The 15,137-nt window shown below is 40.0% G+C and overlaps 1 protein-coding gene across 1 annotated transcript in view; it reads right to left on the reverse strand.

The window, feature by feature from the left end:
• The window catches only part of RORA (RAR related orphan receptor A), an 807,273-nt gene that overhangs the window by 192,279 nt on the left and 599,857 nt on the right, over positions 1–15,137 (reverse strand). Inside the window, exon 2 of the mRNA XM_018053543.1 lies at positions 6,878–6,907. Within this exon, the coding sequence (XP_017909032.1) occupies positions 6,878–6,907 (30 nt within the window). The remainder of the gene's footprint in view (positions 1–6,877; positions 6,908–15,137) is intronic.

Below are 15,137 nucleotides of genomic sequence, written 5' to 3' on the forward strand. Positions count from 1 at the left end.
CCTCCCTCACAAGATTATGGGAAAGATGGAATGAAACAACACATACAAAATGTTTAGAAAAGCATCTAACACTTAGCAAGTGCTCCGTGGTGACTACCCACTGCCGATACTGGAGATAACAATGTGGCCCTCATGTACGTGCCCAGAGTCAATCTGCTCTGAGTCCCGGCTCTGCCCCTCTCCAGCTAGATGCATGAGTTTGCAAGCTGTCTCACTTCTCTAAGTGACTGATCTCTCAGACTAATTTCCTCATCTCAACTTGGGGGTGCAAGTAGGACAAAGCTCATGGGGCCAATGAGAAGATTAAATGAGGAAATTCATGTAAATCGCCGAACATAATGCCTGGGATATCAGAACTGCTTAGTAAGTGATAGCTCCTGTTGCTACCATAGCACCTACTGGAACCTTCAACATTCCTATCACCACTGTTATTACGATTATTATTGAACTTGAAGTAACACAAAATCCTGAAAAGACATACAGCTCTTCTTTAACGATCAGCCCAATCATGTACAAGAGTTTCATTAAATATACAACAAATCCATCAAGTAGACACCAGTACTTGGTAGGCTAAGCATTTTTATTTTCTAGCACTGGTCACAATTTTTTTTTTTTGGCCATGCCATGTGGCATGTGAAATCTTAGTTCTCCAACCAGGGATCAAACCCACATACCCCGCATTGGAAGCACAGAGTCTTAACCACTGGACCACCAGGGAAGTCTTGTAATCATGGACTTTAAAAGAGCTATTCCTCATCTCAGTTCACCCTTTTGAACCTATGTTCTCAAATGAGAACACAAATACTTTTTTCCAAATTCAGTTCACAAATTTGAGGTCCATAGACAGCAAATATGAACCAGTTGGATGCTCTGATGGAAACACTTAGCTAAAGATTCAGATTTTTAATGGAATTCACAGATCCCCACCAGGAATGGTGGATTTTTAGACTATGTAAATCTCCTACCTTGGAAGAACTGACTGGCAGGGCCAAATGTGATCCATTTATATCTTAATATGATGAGACAGAGGAATCCTGTATAGTTCAAAGAGCTTGGCTCTAGACAGGCAGGCTGAGTCTAAACAAGGCAAATGTCTCCAGACAGTTCGGGGGATTTTTACTTCCTCGGATTAACTGATCTTGAAGGAACAAAGTAGGTATTCCTCTGGGTGAGAACAGGGGGAGAGGAGGAGGAGCAAGGGTCGTTTTTAGCATCCATGGTTAAACATTCACCGCTCCCTTCATTGCTACTGTATGCTTGGGTCACAGTGTCAGAATCCTGGAGGTCTCTCTAATGCTCTTCTCCTCTTTCACTTTTCTGGCTTAATCTGCTTTCCAGTTATGAGCTGAAACTTCTGGAAACTGTACACTTAGCCTTTGTATTTTCAGATTATTTCCTGTGATTATGTGTTCACACTTTCCTGCAGTCCCAATCTTGAACTAAGTGGGTAAGCTCCTTGGGGTCAAAGAATCTGTCAGTACATAGTAAAGCCTTAATAAACAATTGTCCATTGAGTAGCCCTCTAAAGAGGCCAGCACTTGTATTTTGGTCATGTTCCATCGGTAGCAAACTTAGTGTCTGGGATGGCTAGCGGTCTCAGCAAGCTAAGAAATTAAACTTCTGGCAACTTTGTGAGCACTAGTTTGTGGCTGTTGGTCAATGGGTGGATGAGAGCTGGATGAAAGCCTACTGAAAGAACTTCAGTGTGGCTTCTTCTCAGGTCTGTCCCAATGAAACATCCAGCCAGCAATTGAAATTATAATTGCCGTGAGTCACACCATGACTCACGCTGGTTGTCACAGCAACCAATTAACTATACAACCAAAGCACCTTCCATTCACTTTGCCAAGAATGGTTCTTGAGTTTTCCTGGACTGTGAAAACACTGTGGGTGAGCCCCAAGTTTGGGGTTGCTAAGAGTCTACAACCAAAAGGAATGGCCTCAAGGAAAGGAAAAGAAAACAAGAAAATAAGGCGAGTCTAGTTCTCGGACCTCCTGAGTAAACAGCAACAACCATGACAAACTGTTGGGTTCACTTTGCGATATCAGCAAATATCCACGGAGAGGAGGTTGAGGCCTCAAAACTAATTTTCTCTAAGTCAGATTTAAAGCCAAGTCTCTAGGGGGTAAGAAGTGAATACATTAACCAAGTCTGCTTGGTTAATGTAAATAGTTTTTTCTTTAAAGATACAAAAGGGTTAGTTCTCAAAGAAATATTCTGATTTGTAGTAAAATATTTTTACTTCTAAGAACTAAAACCTATTTATAAATAACACAGTGCTTTAATTTTCTATCTTAGGTGTTAGCCTGATGCAACCAATTTTTGCAAATGTACTAAATTCACTTTTGATGGTTATTTGGGTTAAAATGCAAAGTTCCAGAAGGTTCAGAAGCATATTCTATTTTTATTTACTAGGGAAAACTGACACTCAGTGGGACTACACTGACAAATTTTCCTGATTGCTTACTGAGTAACTTGTAATTTTTGAATGTCTGGAAGTCCCTGAGTGTGGAAGAAAGCAAGGAGAAGAGACTTAAACAAGAAATATAAGGGATATGATTTAGGAATATAAATTAGGGTGTTGGGGTTAATATATATATACTGCTGCTGCTGCTGCTGCTGCTAAGTCACTTCAGTCATGTCCGACTCTGTGTGACCCCATAGATGGCAGCCCACCAGGCTCCCCCGTCCCTGGGATTGTCGAGGCAAGAACACTGGAGTGGATTGCCACTTCCTTCTCCAATGCATGAAAGTGAAAAGTGAAAGGGAAGTCACACAGTCGTGTTCGACTCTTCACAACCCCATGGACTGCAGCCCACCAGGCTCCTCCATCCATGGGATTTGCCAGGCAAGAGTCCTGGAGTGGGGTGCCATTGCCTTCTCCGATATATACACTACTATATAAAACAGATAACCAACAAGAACCTACTATATAGCACAGAGTAGGGAACTGTACTCAATGTTTTATAATAATGTATAAGGGATAAGAATCTGAAAAAGATCTATCTACCTCCCTATCTATCTATCTGAATCACTCTGTGCTGTACACCTGAAATAACACATTATTGTGACTCAACTATACTTCAATAAACAAAAATCTCTAAGAAAAGAATAAAGAGGATAAACAAGGATGAGAACAGCAGGGAGTGATGATGGTCTACCGACACTCTGGAGGCAATCCAGGAGCCAGCCAGGTATCTCTCTGGTCCACGCTGTGGTGACTAGATGCTATATTCCCTAAGATGATGACAATGATGGTAAACTCCCTAGTAGCTGGAAATAGCTAAGATTATTATCTGTTATATTTTTCACTTTTTCATCTCCATATATGTCATCTTCTAACATTTTAGTGAATGCAGAACTACCCATGCAGAATTAGATTAAGAAGTCAGGAGCAAATGAACAGTTGTCCTTGGCAAATAATAAAAACAAAGACAGCAGTGGATTCCAAGAAAAAAACATATTTATCCACACAGTACTATTTTAGCAGGAAAGAGACCAGAACAAACTTGTGAATCACCAAAGCTAAAGCAATCTTGGAAGTGTCCAACCAAATACAGGTGCTATATAATCAACCACGAAAATTAAATTCTACACCACGGTAAAATTTCTCAAGGACACCCCTATCCCACAAATAAAAACTCCCTTTTATGTTCACACATCAAAACCCATCAGGAACATTTCCTGTTGACAAGTGAAGAACATCGCAAGCATAAGAATTCCTTGATCTGTCATGCTGATGTCATAGCAGAAGCCCCCAAACTCGGCCTTTCCTCACCTGCCAAGTAAAGCCAACACTGACAGGGCTGTCCCAGGAACCGAGGAGAATCAGCGGTCTCCAAAGACCATGCTTATGGATTTCTGTGAGGCTAACAATCAGATCTCTTTTCCTGGGAATTTATGGCTTAACTCACCCCAAACACTTGTTTTTTTAAAGAAGCAATACCTGTACTTTCCAGATAACATGGTGGCCTAAAATGTGATCAAGTGTCACAACTATTCAGGTTCGTTTTGTAGTTCTTGCACCTCTGACTGGTGTACCTGTGAGCTGACACTCGGGTCCGATAATATATTCTGCAACTGTACATGTTAATTTGTAAGTGGAACAATCTCTCTGTGAGGGCAGTTAGGAAATTCAGGTTGAAACTGCTAATCGGAGGTGACTTCAGCTGTGGGTGATTATGAGTCAAGCCTTGACTGAAGTTTGCCAAACCCTGGCTAAAAGTAGAAGTCTCGAGATAGTCCGAAAAATGAATTCACACACTTCCCTGAGAGTGAAACTTTTTGAAGAACAGATGTCAAGATGATTTAGGAGGAGCTGGAATTTAACATATTAAGAAAACTGATCAGCAAGTTGGGAAAGTTCAGTTTTCAAGAAAAATCAGACAGATGCTAAAGAAGTCATTTGGGTGATGGTTATTAGAGGAAGAACTGATTTGTTTTCCTCCTCCTCATGACTTGCAGGGCCTGTAGAGACACTAAGATCAGAAATATGATGGCCTGTCTGCTAAGCTTAGTGACAAAAACAATCTCCATGTTTAAGTGTCATAGAAGACTTTCACTAACATGCAACTTGAACAGTTCAATTTCTCCTTGGTATGTGCAAAGTTTTGTGTCAACTGTCTGTTCAGATGCTATTCTTCCCAGCTTATCATTGGGACATTTTATTTTGGGCCCTGTCTCCACATCATGAAAGTAAACATCAACCAAAAACACCAAGATGATTTCCAATCTAAATCGTTCTTATAAATGTAATATCGAAGCTACACAATAAAGGAAGTATTAAATCTTTCTACATTTACATTATGCTTAATCCCTAAGAATTTTCCTGCTGATTTTCATAGTTAGAAAGGCACTCAAAATCTACCCACTCTGGCTGTATCTTGATTTTGTTTTCAAGCAGGTATATCTGATAGAGTTCAGTAAGCCTCCACTGAAAGACCAACCTGTTACACTGCCTGAAGTGCCACCTTTTCTCGCTAGCTACCACTCTCATGCTGTCACCCAAATCCTTCCATGCATTTCAATCCAACCACAGGTTATTATTTCTGCAACAGGCCAATGAAATTATCCTTAGGGATGACAGTTCCTTGAAGGTCCTTATGGGTACATGGTCTGTATGTTAAGTAACATCTCTGGTCTCTGTCCTATTCATTGAATCCAATGGAGTTGAACTAGTGGTTTTGTTCACTTATCCAGGAGCCAAGTCATAATGCAAACAGTCAGCGGCTTTCTGTATATTGCTAGGTGGCCAGGAGTCCATACCCCAAACCGCCATCAATAGCAGGCACAATCATCCGCCCCTGTTCGGGAGAGGCCCAGGACTGAGCTAGCAGAAAGACTGAATTACTTACCACCTCTAGAGTGGGTCCCACCAGGCCAGGGACGAGCTCATGGGCAAGGCTGTGCAAGGAAGCTCTCTGTACCATGCCTGCCCTGCGGATATACAGAGGACTTCAGTCTCCTGCACTGTCAATCTCTCAGTCATCATGAGCTCAATTATGCACCGACAACAGCGAGAACAACAACGACGACGACGACAAAACAACCCCCAGAAAACTAAGGGCCACAGACTATCCTGGTGGAGGGACAGCCAGCTGGAACTGTGCATTGAGAGACGAGGTGCTGTCCTGAGCATGTGTCCATTACGGGCCTGAACTTCCCTCTATCCTCAAACTAACATTCCACTGGAGCCCACGGGAGAGCCACGTGGAGAGACTGCAGGACTGGGACCTAAGAGTCAGGCAACCATCAAACTGGGTGGGGTTGTTGGCTTTTGTGTGTGGTTTTTTTTTTTTCTTTTTTGCTTTTTATGTTTGTTTTCTACAAATACAGATAGACAGACAGACAAATCCAAGAGCAGATTTTAAGAATCAACCGAGGCACAAGATAAACTACTTTGATGGTACACAGATTTTTTTCCCCCTCCAAATGGTTCACATAAAATCAAAACTTTTCAAAGCATACATAGGAAAAATTGGGGGACACGTCTCTGTCGGCCCTAAATTGTGCCATAAGTATCTCCACTGCTTGCCTTAGAAGGATGCCCAAACATATCTCATAGGTAGCACGTATCTGTGGTCTAAAATAGTTATCAAATTCTAATGACACTCTTAATTCAAAGTCTAAATAATATGCTGGTCGACTACAGCGAAAGTTGACTGCCTGCCATCAATGACATATTGATTTCATCCTGAGGTTCAAGGCACAGTCAAATTTGCTCAGAATGCAAATCACAACACTTTACATTGACGTGAGTTTGCAAACTTATGGTGGAGTTCGAATGAAGGCAATTGATGAAAGCAGTTGAACCTGAGAGGTGGGAATGAATACAGAGGATAAATTCAGCACACGTTTCCACATCAAACTACCCATGCGATTTACCAGGGCCCACAAAGGCCACACTCAGGGTCAACCAGCAGCACCCAGATTCCCGGTCAGTGTCTCTGCTCCACAGACACAAGTACAAAACGACCTACATCGTGAATGGTGAGGAAAAGGAAACCCAAGTTTAAAAGAAATCAAGGTGATGTTTCCTGGAAACATACCAACTCCTCTAAGAAGGATCCAGAGTAAGGGTGACCAGTAAGTAATTAATTGATCCTCCTGGCTAGATTGTATGGTTTTTCTAAAGATGAATGCCTCGGATTGCTAGAATGTATCACACTATGCCTAGACCCTCTTTAACACACACTCAGTACAAACAGGTGGAGATGTACCACTTCCAACCACTACAGGTAGAGAAGTATGACCTGTACTGACCATGGATCACAGTTGAAACATTAGTTTATACTTGGAAGGGCCACAGCAGCCAGACATATGCGAATTCCAATTCTGCAGAAAACTTTGGACAAGAAAAAAAGATGCATTACTTACATGTATGGGTCTTCTTTGTTACTGAGATACCTAGAAGAGAAGACACAAGGACAAAGGTGAGAAAGCAGCCTATGTGTATTTCTTAGAACATACATCATTCCCAGTGTACACTGAAATACATTTTGTTCAGATGGGGATGGAGAGGGAAGATGAGTTCTCATTTCACCTACAACATCACGGGATCTACCCCAGAGTAATGAAATCTTTCACCATGAGGCCAGTAAGCATTGCCTACTGGCTTAAGAGATTCTGTGGTTAAAAAAACTAAAAAAATAAATAAAATAAAAATAGAGGCATAGATAGTCATTAAACAGAGTGAGGGAAGACTCTTATTTTTTATTTTAAAAAGGGAAGATGATCACGTTTATAAGTAGAGTGGGAAAGATTTAAGATTTAAGGGAAAGATTTAAGAGAGTGAGGCCAACTTACTCAGACAAGAGTGAACCGAGCCACGGAGCAATTAATTTGCTCTGGCCACTGATTTCATGTTTACTTTTTAATGAAAATGACTTTTGCTGCTTACATGAAGCATTACACCTAATGGGGAGGGAAAATACATCCACAAAATGTGCCTCTCTGTCCGTACTCATTAAAGTCAGAAGGGGGATGAATGCTCCTTCTGCAAATGGCAGCACAATGCACACAGACCACGTGAAAACACGAGGGATTCATGAGTCAGCAGCCCTGAGGCTTCCAAGCTGCTCTACAGAGAGCAGGCGAGGAATGGAGCTGGGCAAGACTCAGCGCATGAGGACCTCAGAAAGGTAATGTGAAGACATCCTCAATGAAAGCAGTGCTACTGCCATTTCAGAAGTGTTCCACTTATTAATTCTGTATGTTTCATTCTTCTTGGGGGATATTCTGAAAACGAAATAGGCTCAAAGTCTTAAAACTCTTGAAAACATTTAGCCTGTGACTAAGAAATGCGGTAAACCTTAAATGTGTTTTTTCTTTCAAGTTATTAAGAGAACTATTTAACCCTCCTTTAGAAAGGAACCTCATTGAAAAATTTGGCACCCACATCAGACCTATTACTTAGCTATGGGACGTATCATACAGGGAAGAAATCTGTTGTGAAAATCCATGGTAGACATTAAAAAAAAAAGTGCCAAAGTTGTGTGCCAAGACCAAAATCACACACTTGTTCCCCCCACAACTTTCCAAAGGACTTATTTAGGGAAGCTGAAATTACATAGCCCAACTCAAATTCTTTTTTCCCTCCTTTTTATTGAGGAAAACGAAACTATTGTTTTTCATTGTGTTTGAGTTGGCTTTGCAGAGTGAAGTTAAAACCCTCTGTAAAGAGTCTTAAAGACTCTCTCACATGGGAACTAACCAAAGGGTTTTAGGAGTTCTTGAAATAAGCTTTTTCATGGGAAGGGACCTTCTCCCAACAGCAACAGGGAGTCAATTTGAAAATCTGAATACCATTTGCTACTCCAGCTCATGACACCAGCACCAATAAATTGATATATTAGTGCTCTTTCAGCATTATGAGAGCTATATGTGTACTTTCCTTAGGAAATAATGCTTTCTGTAAAAATCACTTTGAAGAGAAAGTGCTTATGCTGTCACTCCTGATTATTCAGAACCTTCACACAATTGGATTTAACACAGCCCCAAACGCACCTATCTATATTCGCTGAGTGTGGAACAATTTTTCCTGACATCCAAAGGCCTGATGAAAATACCACTGCTTTGACTTTTCTACTTAAATTTATTATACAGTGTGATGCAGGGTTCTCATCAAATATTTTCATGACGATTATAATGATAATACATTTTGAAAATCTTTCCAGGAAAACTGCTTGGTCTTTGCGATCAGAATAGCATGGAGCTAAAACTTCTCATATCTGTCTCCAGAAGAAAGTATGACTTCTGCAACGGCACAAACTCAGCCTTTTTTTTTTTTTTAACTGCCAATTAGTGATCAGTATAAATAACTGGGGGATATATCTATACAAGAGCTGCCAGATTTAGCAGAAACAATACAGGATTCCCAGTTACATTTGAATTTCAGACACTAATAATTTATCTGAAATTCAAATGTAACTGAGCATCCTGTATTTTATCTGGCAACCCTAACTTATACAAATAAAGTATAAATTATATTCATTACAGCAAGTAAAAATATACCAATAAATTAGTAGATATACTTTTGTGGAGAAAGGCTTAAAAAACAGATCCCTTTCACATTTTAAATATCTTTTAAAATGCATTACAACTCCTAATTATAGAGACAGAACTGTGTATAACACTTAATTTTCTTTTCCTTTTTTTAACTTAAGAGCCATTATGAAGTCAAAATTCTGTTTTCATAGGAAAGGAAAATGAACTGAAACAATTTGAACACATAAAAGACAAATTTAAAGAAATAATCAGAAAATTTCATGGAATCCCTTACTTCTTATTTCCTTAAAAATAACTGTGATCACACTAATGTCTTATGGTAGTTGTTTCCTCTATAGAAGCTCCAGTACTTCAAAGTAACTGACTCCACAGAAGTGGGGAAAAAAGGAGAAAATGTCCTTCTCATTGTACAAATGAGTCAACTCTGGAAAGTTTAACGAAGACAATAAAAAGTTTTCTGGTGGGAAGTGAATCCATGGTATGTATTTAAAGCTCTCTAAGGAGGTAAAAGACTGGTACTTGAAAACTATAAGACATTGATGAAAGATATTGAAGATGACACAAAATGATGGAAAGATATATGATGTTCTTGGACTGGAAAAAATAATACTGTTAAAATGATCATACTACCCAAAGCAATCTACAGATTTCAATGCAATCCCTATCAAAATACCAATGGCATTTTTCATAGAACTAGAACAAATAATTTCAGAGAAGGCAATGGCACCCCACTCCAGTACTCTTGCCTGGAAAAATCCCATGGATGGAGGAGCCTGGTAGGCTGCAGTCCATGGGGTCGCTAAGAGTCGGACACGACTGAGCGGCTTCCCTTTCACTTTTCACTTTCATGCATTGGAGAAGGAAACGGCAACCCACTCCAATGTTCTTGCCTGGAGAATCCTGGGGACAGGGGAGCCTTGTGGGCTGCCGTCTATGGGGTCACACAGAATCGGACATGACTGAAGTGACTTAGCAGCAGCAGCAGCAGCAGCAGAACAAATAATTTAAAAACTTATATGGAAACACAAAAGACTCTGAAATAGCCAAACCTTGAGAAAGAAAAATGGAATTGGAGAAATCATGTGCTGTGACTTCAGAAAATACTATAAAGCTATAGTAATCATAACAGTATGGTATAGGCACACACACAAAATATATATAGATCAATGGAATAGGATAAGAAGCTCAGAAATAAACCCACACACTATGGTGAATGAATCTATGACAGAGAAGGCAATAATATACAACGGGGAAAAGATAGTCCCTTCCATAATCATTATTGGGAAAACTGGTCAGCTACAGGTAAAAGAATGAAATCAGAACATTTAACACATATACTAAGATTCAAAATGGATTAAAGACCTAAATATAATACTGGAAACCATAAAACTTCTAGAGGAAAACATAGGCATAACACTCTTTTACATAAATTCTGGCAATATTCTTTTTGGCTCTGTCTCCTAAAGCAAAGGAAATAAAAGCAAACTAAACAAATGGGACCTAACTGAACTTAAATGCTTTTGCACAGGAAAGGAAACCATCAACAAAATGAAAAGACAACCCACCTAATGGGAAAAAAAAAATTGCAAATGGATGTGACTGATAAGGGGTTAATATCTAACATATGTAAACAGCTCATACAAATCAACATCAAAAAGGCAAACAACTTGATTAAAAAATGGGCAGAAGCCCTGAATAGACATTTTTCTAAAGAGAAAAGGCAGATGGCCAGCAGGCATATGAAAAGATGCTCAAAATTGCTAATCATCAAGGAAATGCACATCAAAATCACAGTGAAATATAACTTCACACTGGTCAGAATGGCTATCATCAAAAACACATCACTCAGCAATCAGCTCTATAAATAATTTAAATGTACAGAGCCCTGTTCCCCAGCCTTAGCTAAGCCAGGAAGCCCCACCAGTGCTTGGGTCAAAGAAATACTTGAGAGGCCTGTGTACCCTGGCTTCTGACCAGCAGCCATTTCTTCATCCCCCTCTCCCTTAAACGGGTTGGCTAGTCTTCCATTTTGCTTTCTTGTCATTTCCCCAGAGGCTGCAAGATCCCTGTCTTTCTTGCTATAGAGCTTATCATCCCTGAGATCAAGGCTGTCTTGGTTGCCCATCTTTGTTCTCAGGTGGAAGGGGTAAGCCTTTTTCAAACCTAATGTTCCCAGCAGTGACTCAATCAAGAATTCCAGGATAGTTGGGTTTTCTAAAGATAAATAATGAGCGTTTAAGAGAAAAACAGCTCTAATTCAACCCAGAAGTGCAAAAGAATAGACTTTTTAAAGGCAACTTAAAAAAAATTATTTATTCATTTTGGCTGCATTGGGTCTTAGTTGTGGTTTGTGGGGCCTTTCACTGTGGCATGTGAGCTTCTCTCTAGCTGGCCCACAGGTTTCAGAATGTAGGGGCTCTGTAGCTATTGCGTGTAGCCATCATTGCCCTGTGGCATGTGAGATATTAGTTCCTAGACCAGGGATCGAACCTAAGTCCCCTAGGCAGATTCTTAACCACTGGACCACCAGGAAGTCCCAAGGTAGCTCTTAAGATAACTGGATTTGGAGTCCAGCTGACCTGAACTTATGTTCTTAGTCCATCCACTTTTTTCCTCTTGGCAGAGACCCTGGGCAAGTTACTTCACTTCTCCGGTCTCTACAATTGCGTATAATCAGAATAATACTCAAAAGGCTGTTGTGAGAGTCAAAATAAAATAAAAATGTGTAAAGAGCTTTACAAAGTGGGAAGTGTGATATAAATGTTAATTATTAACTTTGATAAAGGATGGACAACCCACACAGTCTTGCTTTAACAAAGATGAATTAGAATGTTCTACCAAAAGTTATGCCTTAGCTTCTTATGGTATCCTGGGTTTCATACTGGTTATCAGATCAAGGGCTCTGACTTCAAAGTTTGTATCTGATGAGCGTTAAGACAGATAACCAAGTTTCTAGAAGTAAGTGGACTCTTATTCTAGACCCCAAACTCCACTGGATTTTACTCTCTAAAATCAAGGGAAGATACTTGCACATGGGCAGTTGGCCTGTGTGGACAAAGGACTTGGATCAGTACCACCAAAGCATGTTAAACCAAGTCCAGATGTTGTGAAGGTTTTGATCCACTTCCCAATGTCTGGGAAGTGATGGCAAGATCCTTCCCCAGAGATCTGCAGAGGCATGCGCTCTACAGAGATTGGGACTTCATGGAGTTGTGGAAGAGTGATGGCTGGAACCTGGAACTAACTTTCTAAACACAGACCACTCATACACCCTGAGCCAAAAGTGACCTTGCTGGATGATTTGGGAAAGTCATTTAACTTCTCTGGGGCTTAGTTTTCTCATCTGTAGAATGAGTAGCTGAACTACACGATTTCTTGATTTCCCTTCTAGTGTCTTGATCAGTGACTCCTTGCCCTGCTTTCAAGCTATCAAACCAAACTTCCTCTATGCAACAGGCTGCCAGGTCTATTTCTCACTGAGAAAAAAATCTAATGTAGCTCACAATCAAAGGCAACCCCCTGAAACTTTTCTTCTTTTTACCTTTAAAAACCAAAGAAGAAAGAAGGCAGAATCCACAAAAGGTTATATAAGGAAAAGATACACTTCTTTGGGGTGATATTTTAAAATTATCTGGGCTAGAGAAAAATGGTACCTTTTGATAAAATTGTGAGACTCCTTATAATCTTACCCTGCTCATTTTATATATGTGTGTGTGTGTGTGTGTGAGAGAGAGAGAGAGAGGGAGAGAGAAAAACATCCCCAGGTAATGCTTTAGAGTAATTTCTAACTTAACAGTGTGATAACAATTTTAAACTGCCAATTAATACCCTTAAAACTAAGGGCAAAAAAAATCTCCACAACAACTCTCCCCAAACTAGAACTTCGAATACAGCAAGATTCCTTGACTCTATTTAGCCAACCACACTTCAGAGTAATGAAAAGGAAATGTTATGAAAATATCACGGATTCATCACTGTCATGATTATCAGTAGTTTCAGAGTTACAGTTATGATGGAGCAGCATGATATATCCCCTTGGTGCCAAGTCTTTGACCAATTAACTTCTCGATGGACTTATTCTCTCTTGGTTTCCAGGCAATGGTACCAAGATTAACTTTTTTTTGGTAAGAAATGGCATCTTTCCTCCTCTCCAGACATGCCAATTACCATACTGGCATTTCCAGAGGCCCTGCATGATGGACGAATCCCTAGCTACAAAGAAGCCCCTTTGTCTCTTTGCTAATATTTAGCCCACAGCCCTTCTCTTGCCTCCCTCATGATGAGATAATAATTGTTGAGATAGAGACATTTGCAACATGGATAAGGTCTGTGTTAGAATAAAAAACAAAAGGAAAAGCAAACACAACAAAAAATAGCTGAAATAACATATATGCTATCATATATAAAAGAGATAAACAACAAGGACCTACTGTTTAGCACAGGGAACTACATTCAATATCTTGAAATAATCTATAATAGAAAATAATTTGAAAAGAATATACATGTCTATCTACATATATCTATACATATATGAATCACTTTGCTGTATAACTGAAACTAACATAACACTGTAAATCAACTATTCAGTTCAGTTCAGTTGTCACTCAGTCGTGTCCGACTCCTTGAGACCCCATGAATCACAGCACGCCAGGCCTTCCTGTCCATCACCAACTCCCAGAGTTCATTCAAATTCATGTCCATTGAGTCAGTGATGCCATCCAGCCATCTCATCCTCTGTCGTCCCCTTCTCCTCAGCATCAGGGTCTTTTCTAATGAGTCAACTCTTCACATGAGGTGGCCAAAATATTGGAGTTTCAGCCTCAGCATCAGTCCTTCCAATGAACACCCAGGACTGATCTCCTTTAGGATGCACTGGTGGGATCTCCTTGCAGTCCAGGGGACTCTCAAGAGTCTTCTCCAACACCACAGTTCAAAAGCATCAATTCTTCGGCACTCAGCTTTCTTCACAGTCCAACTCTCACATCCATACATGACCACTGGAAAAACCATAGCCTTGACTAGATGGACCTTTGTTGGCAAAGTAATATCTCTGTTTTTCAATATACTATCTAGGTATACTCCAATTAAAAAAAAACTTAAGATATTGTGGAATTTGTATTTTCTTCTTTTTATTTTTAAATATATCAATGTTTCCCTATTTCCAGTGGCTGTGTATGGTGGAGAGGAAAAGAGGTGCCAAAAGATAATTAACAAAATTTTTACTGGGCCAGCTTGTTTCATGTGTCTACAGCGATCCCAGCACACTGACTCTTGGTTTTATTTCTAGAAAAGGAGGGCTCCAAATACAGAGGCCTTTGCAATACTCATTCTCCCTCCTCATGAGATGCTTGAGTTAAATAAGATGCCTGTTGTTCAAGCTGCGGTCTTGGGAAAATGGCTTAACCTCTCTTGAACCTCTGTTTTCTTATCCATAAAATGGGAATAAAATTCTCAGTGCTAGGTTCATAGTAAGACTTAAATAATGTAATTGACACGGGACACACAGTGTAGTGCCTCTTTCCTACTAAAGATGTTTTTAATTGCAGATACTCTGCACTGGATAAACAGAGAACAATCCCTGGTTGGGGCGGGGGGAACTCGGGCAATGCCCATTAGAGCACTGCTGTTTAATGGGTGGATAATCTGGTAAATAAATATTTGAGAGCTCGGGCAGAACTTTCAGAATACAATCTGGAAAATTAGGGCTCCCTTCTGCCATATTATCAATAAGCATTGTGATAAGGTTGAGATCGTCTGGGTCCACCTGCTCCCTCCTGTACTTCTCTTTCACTTCCTCATCATAAGAAGCTGGTAGTTAAAACAGTGATCTATACGTAGCATAAGAACACAAAATAAGAAACAAGGCCCAGAATGTAAGATTTTTGTGTTTTGAATGGCTAACAATTGTTTCATAAAGAAAACATATCACTTTGTGCTGGCATCTGGCCCCACTGTCACCCATTCTGACTTGTCCTATGAGCTTGCTCCATTCCACACTGTGTAGGGCAGAATCAACATAGGATTCAGATCAGGAACACAGCCTGAGAAGGTCTTGGCCAAACAAAATGATATTACAAAACAGCGTCCTTGCCTAGGACAAAAGAGCTATTAATGATAATCAGTACATATT

Source organism: Capra hircus, chromosome 10 (assembly GCF_001704415.2).
Source record: "Capra hircus breed San Clemente chromosome 10, ASM170441v1, whole genome shotgun sequence".
NCBI lineage: Eukaryota > Metazoa > Chordata > Mammalia > Artiodactyla > Bovidae > Capra > Capra hircus.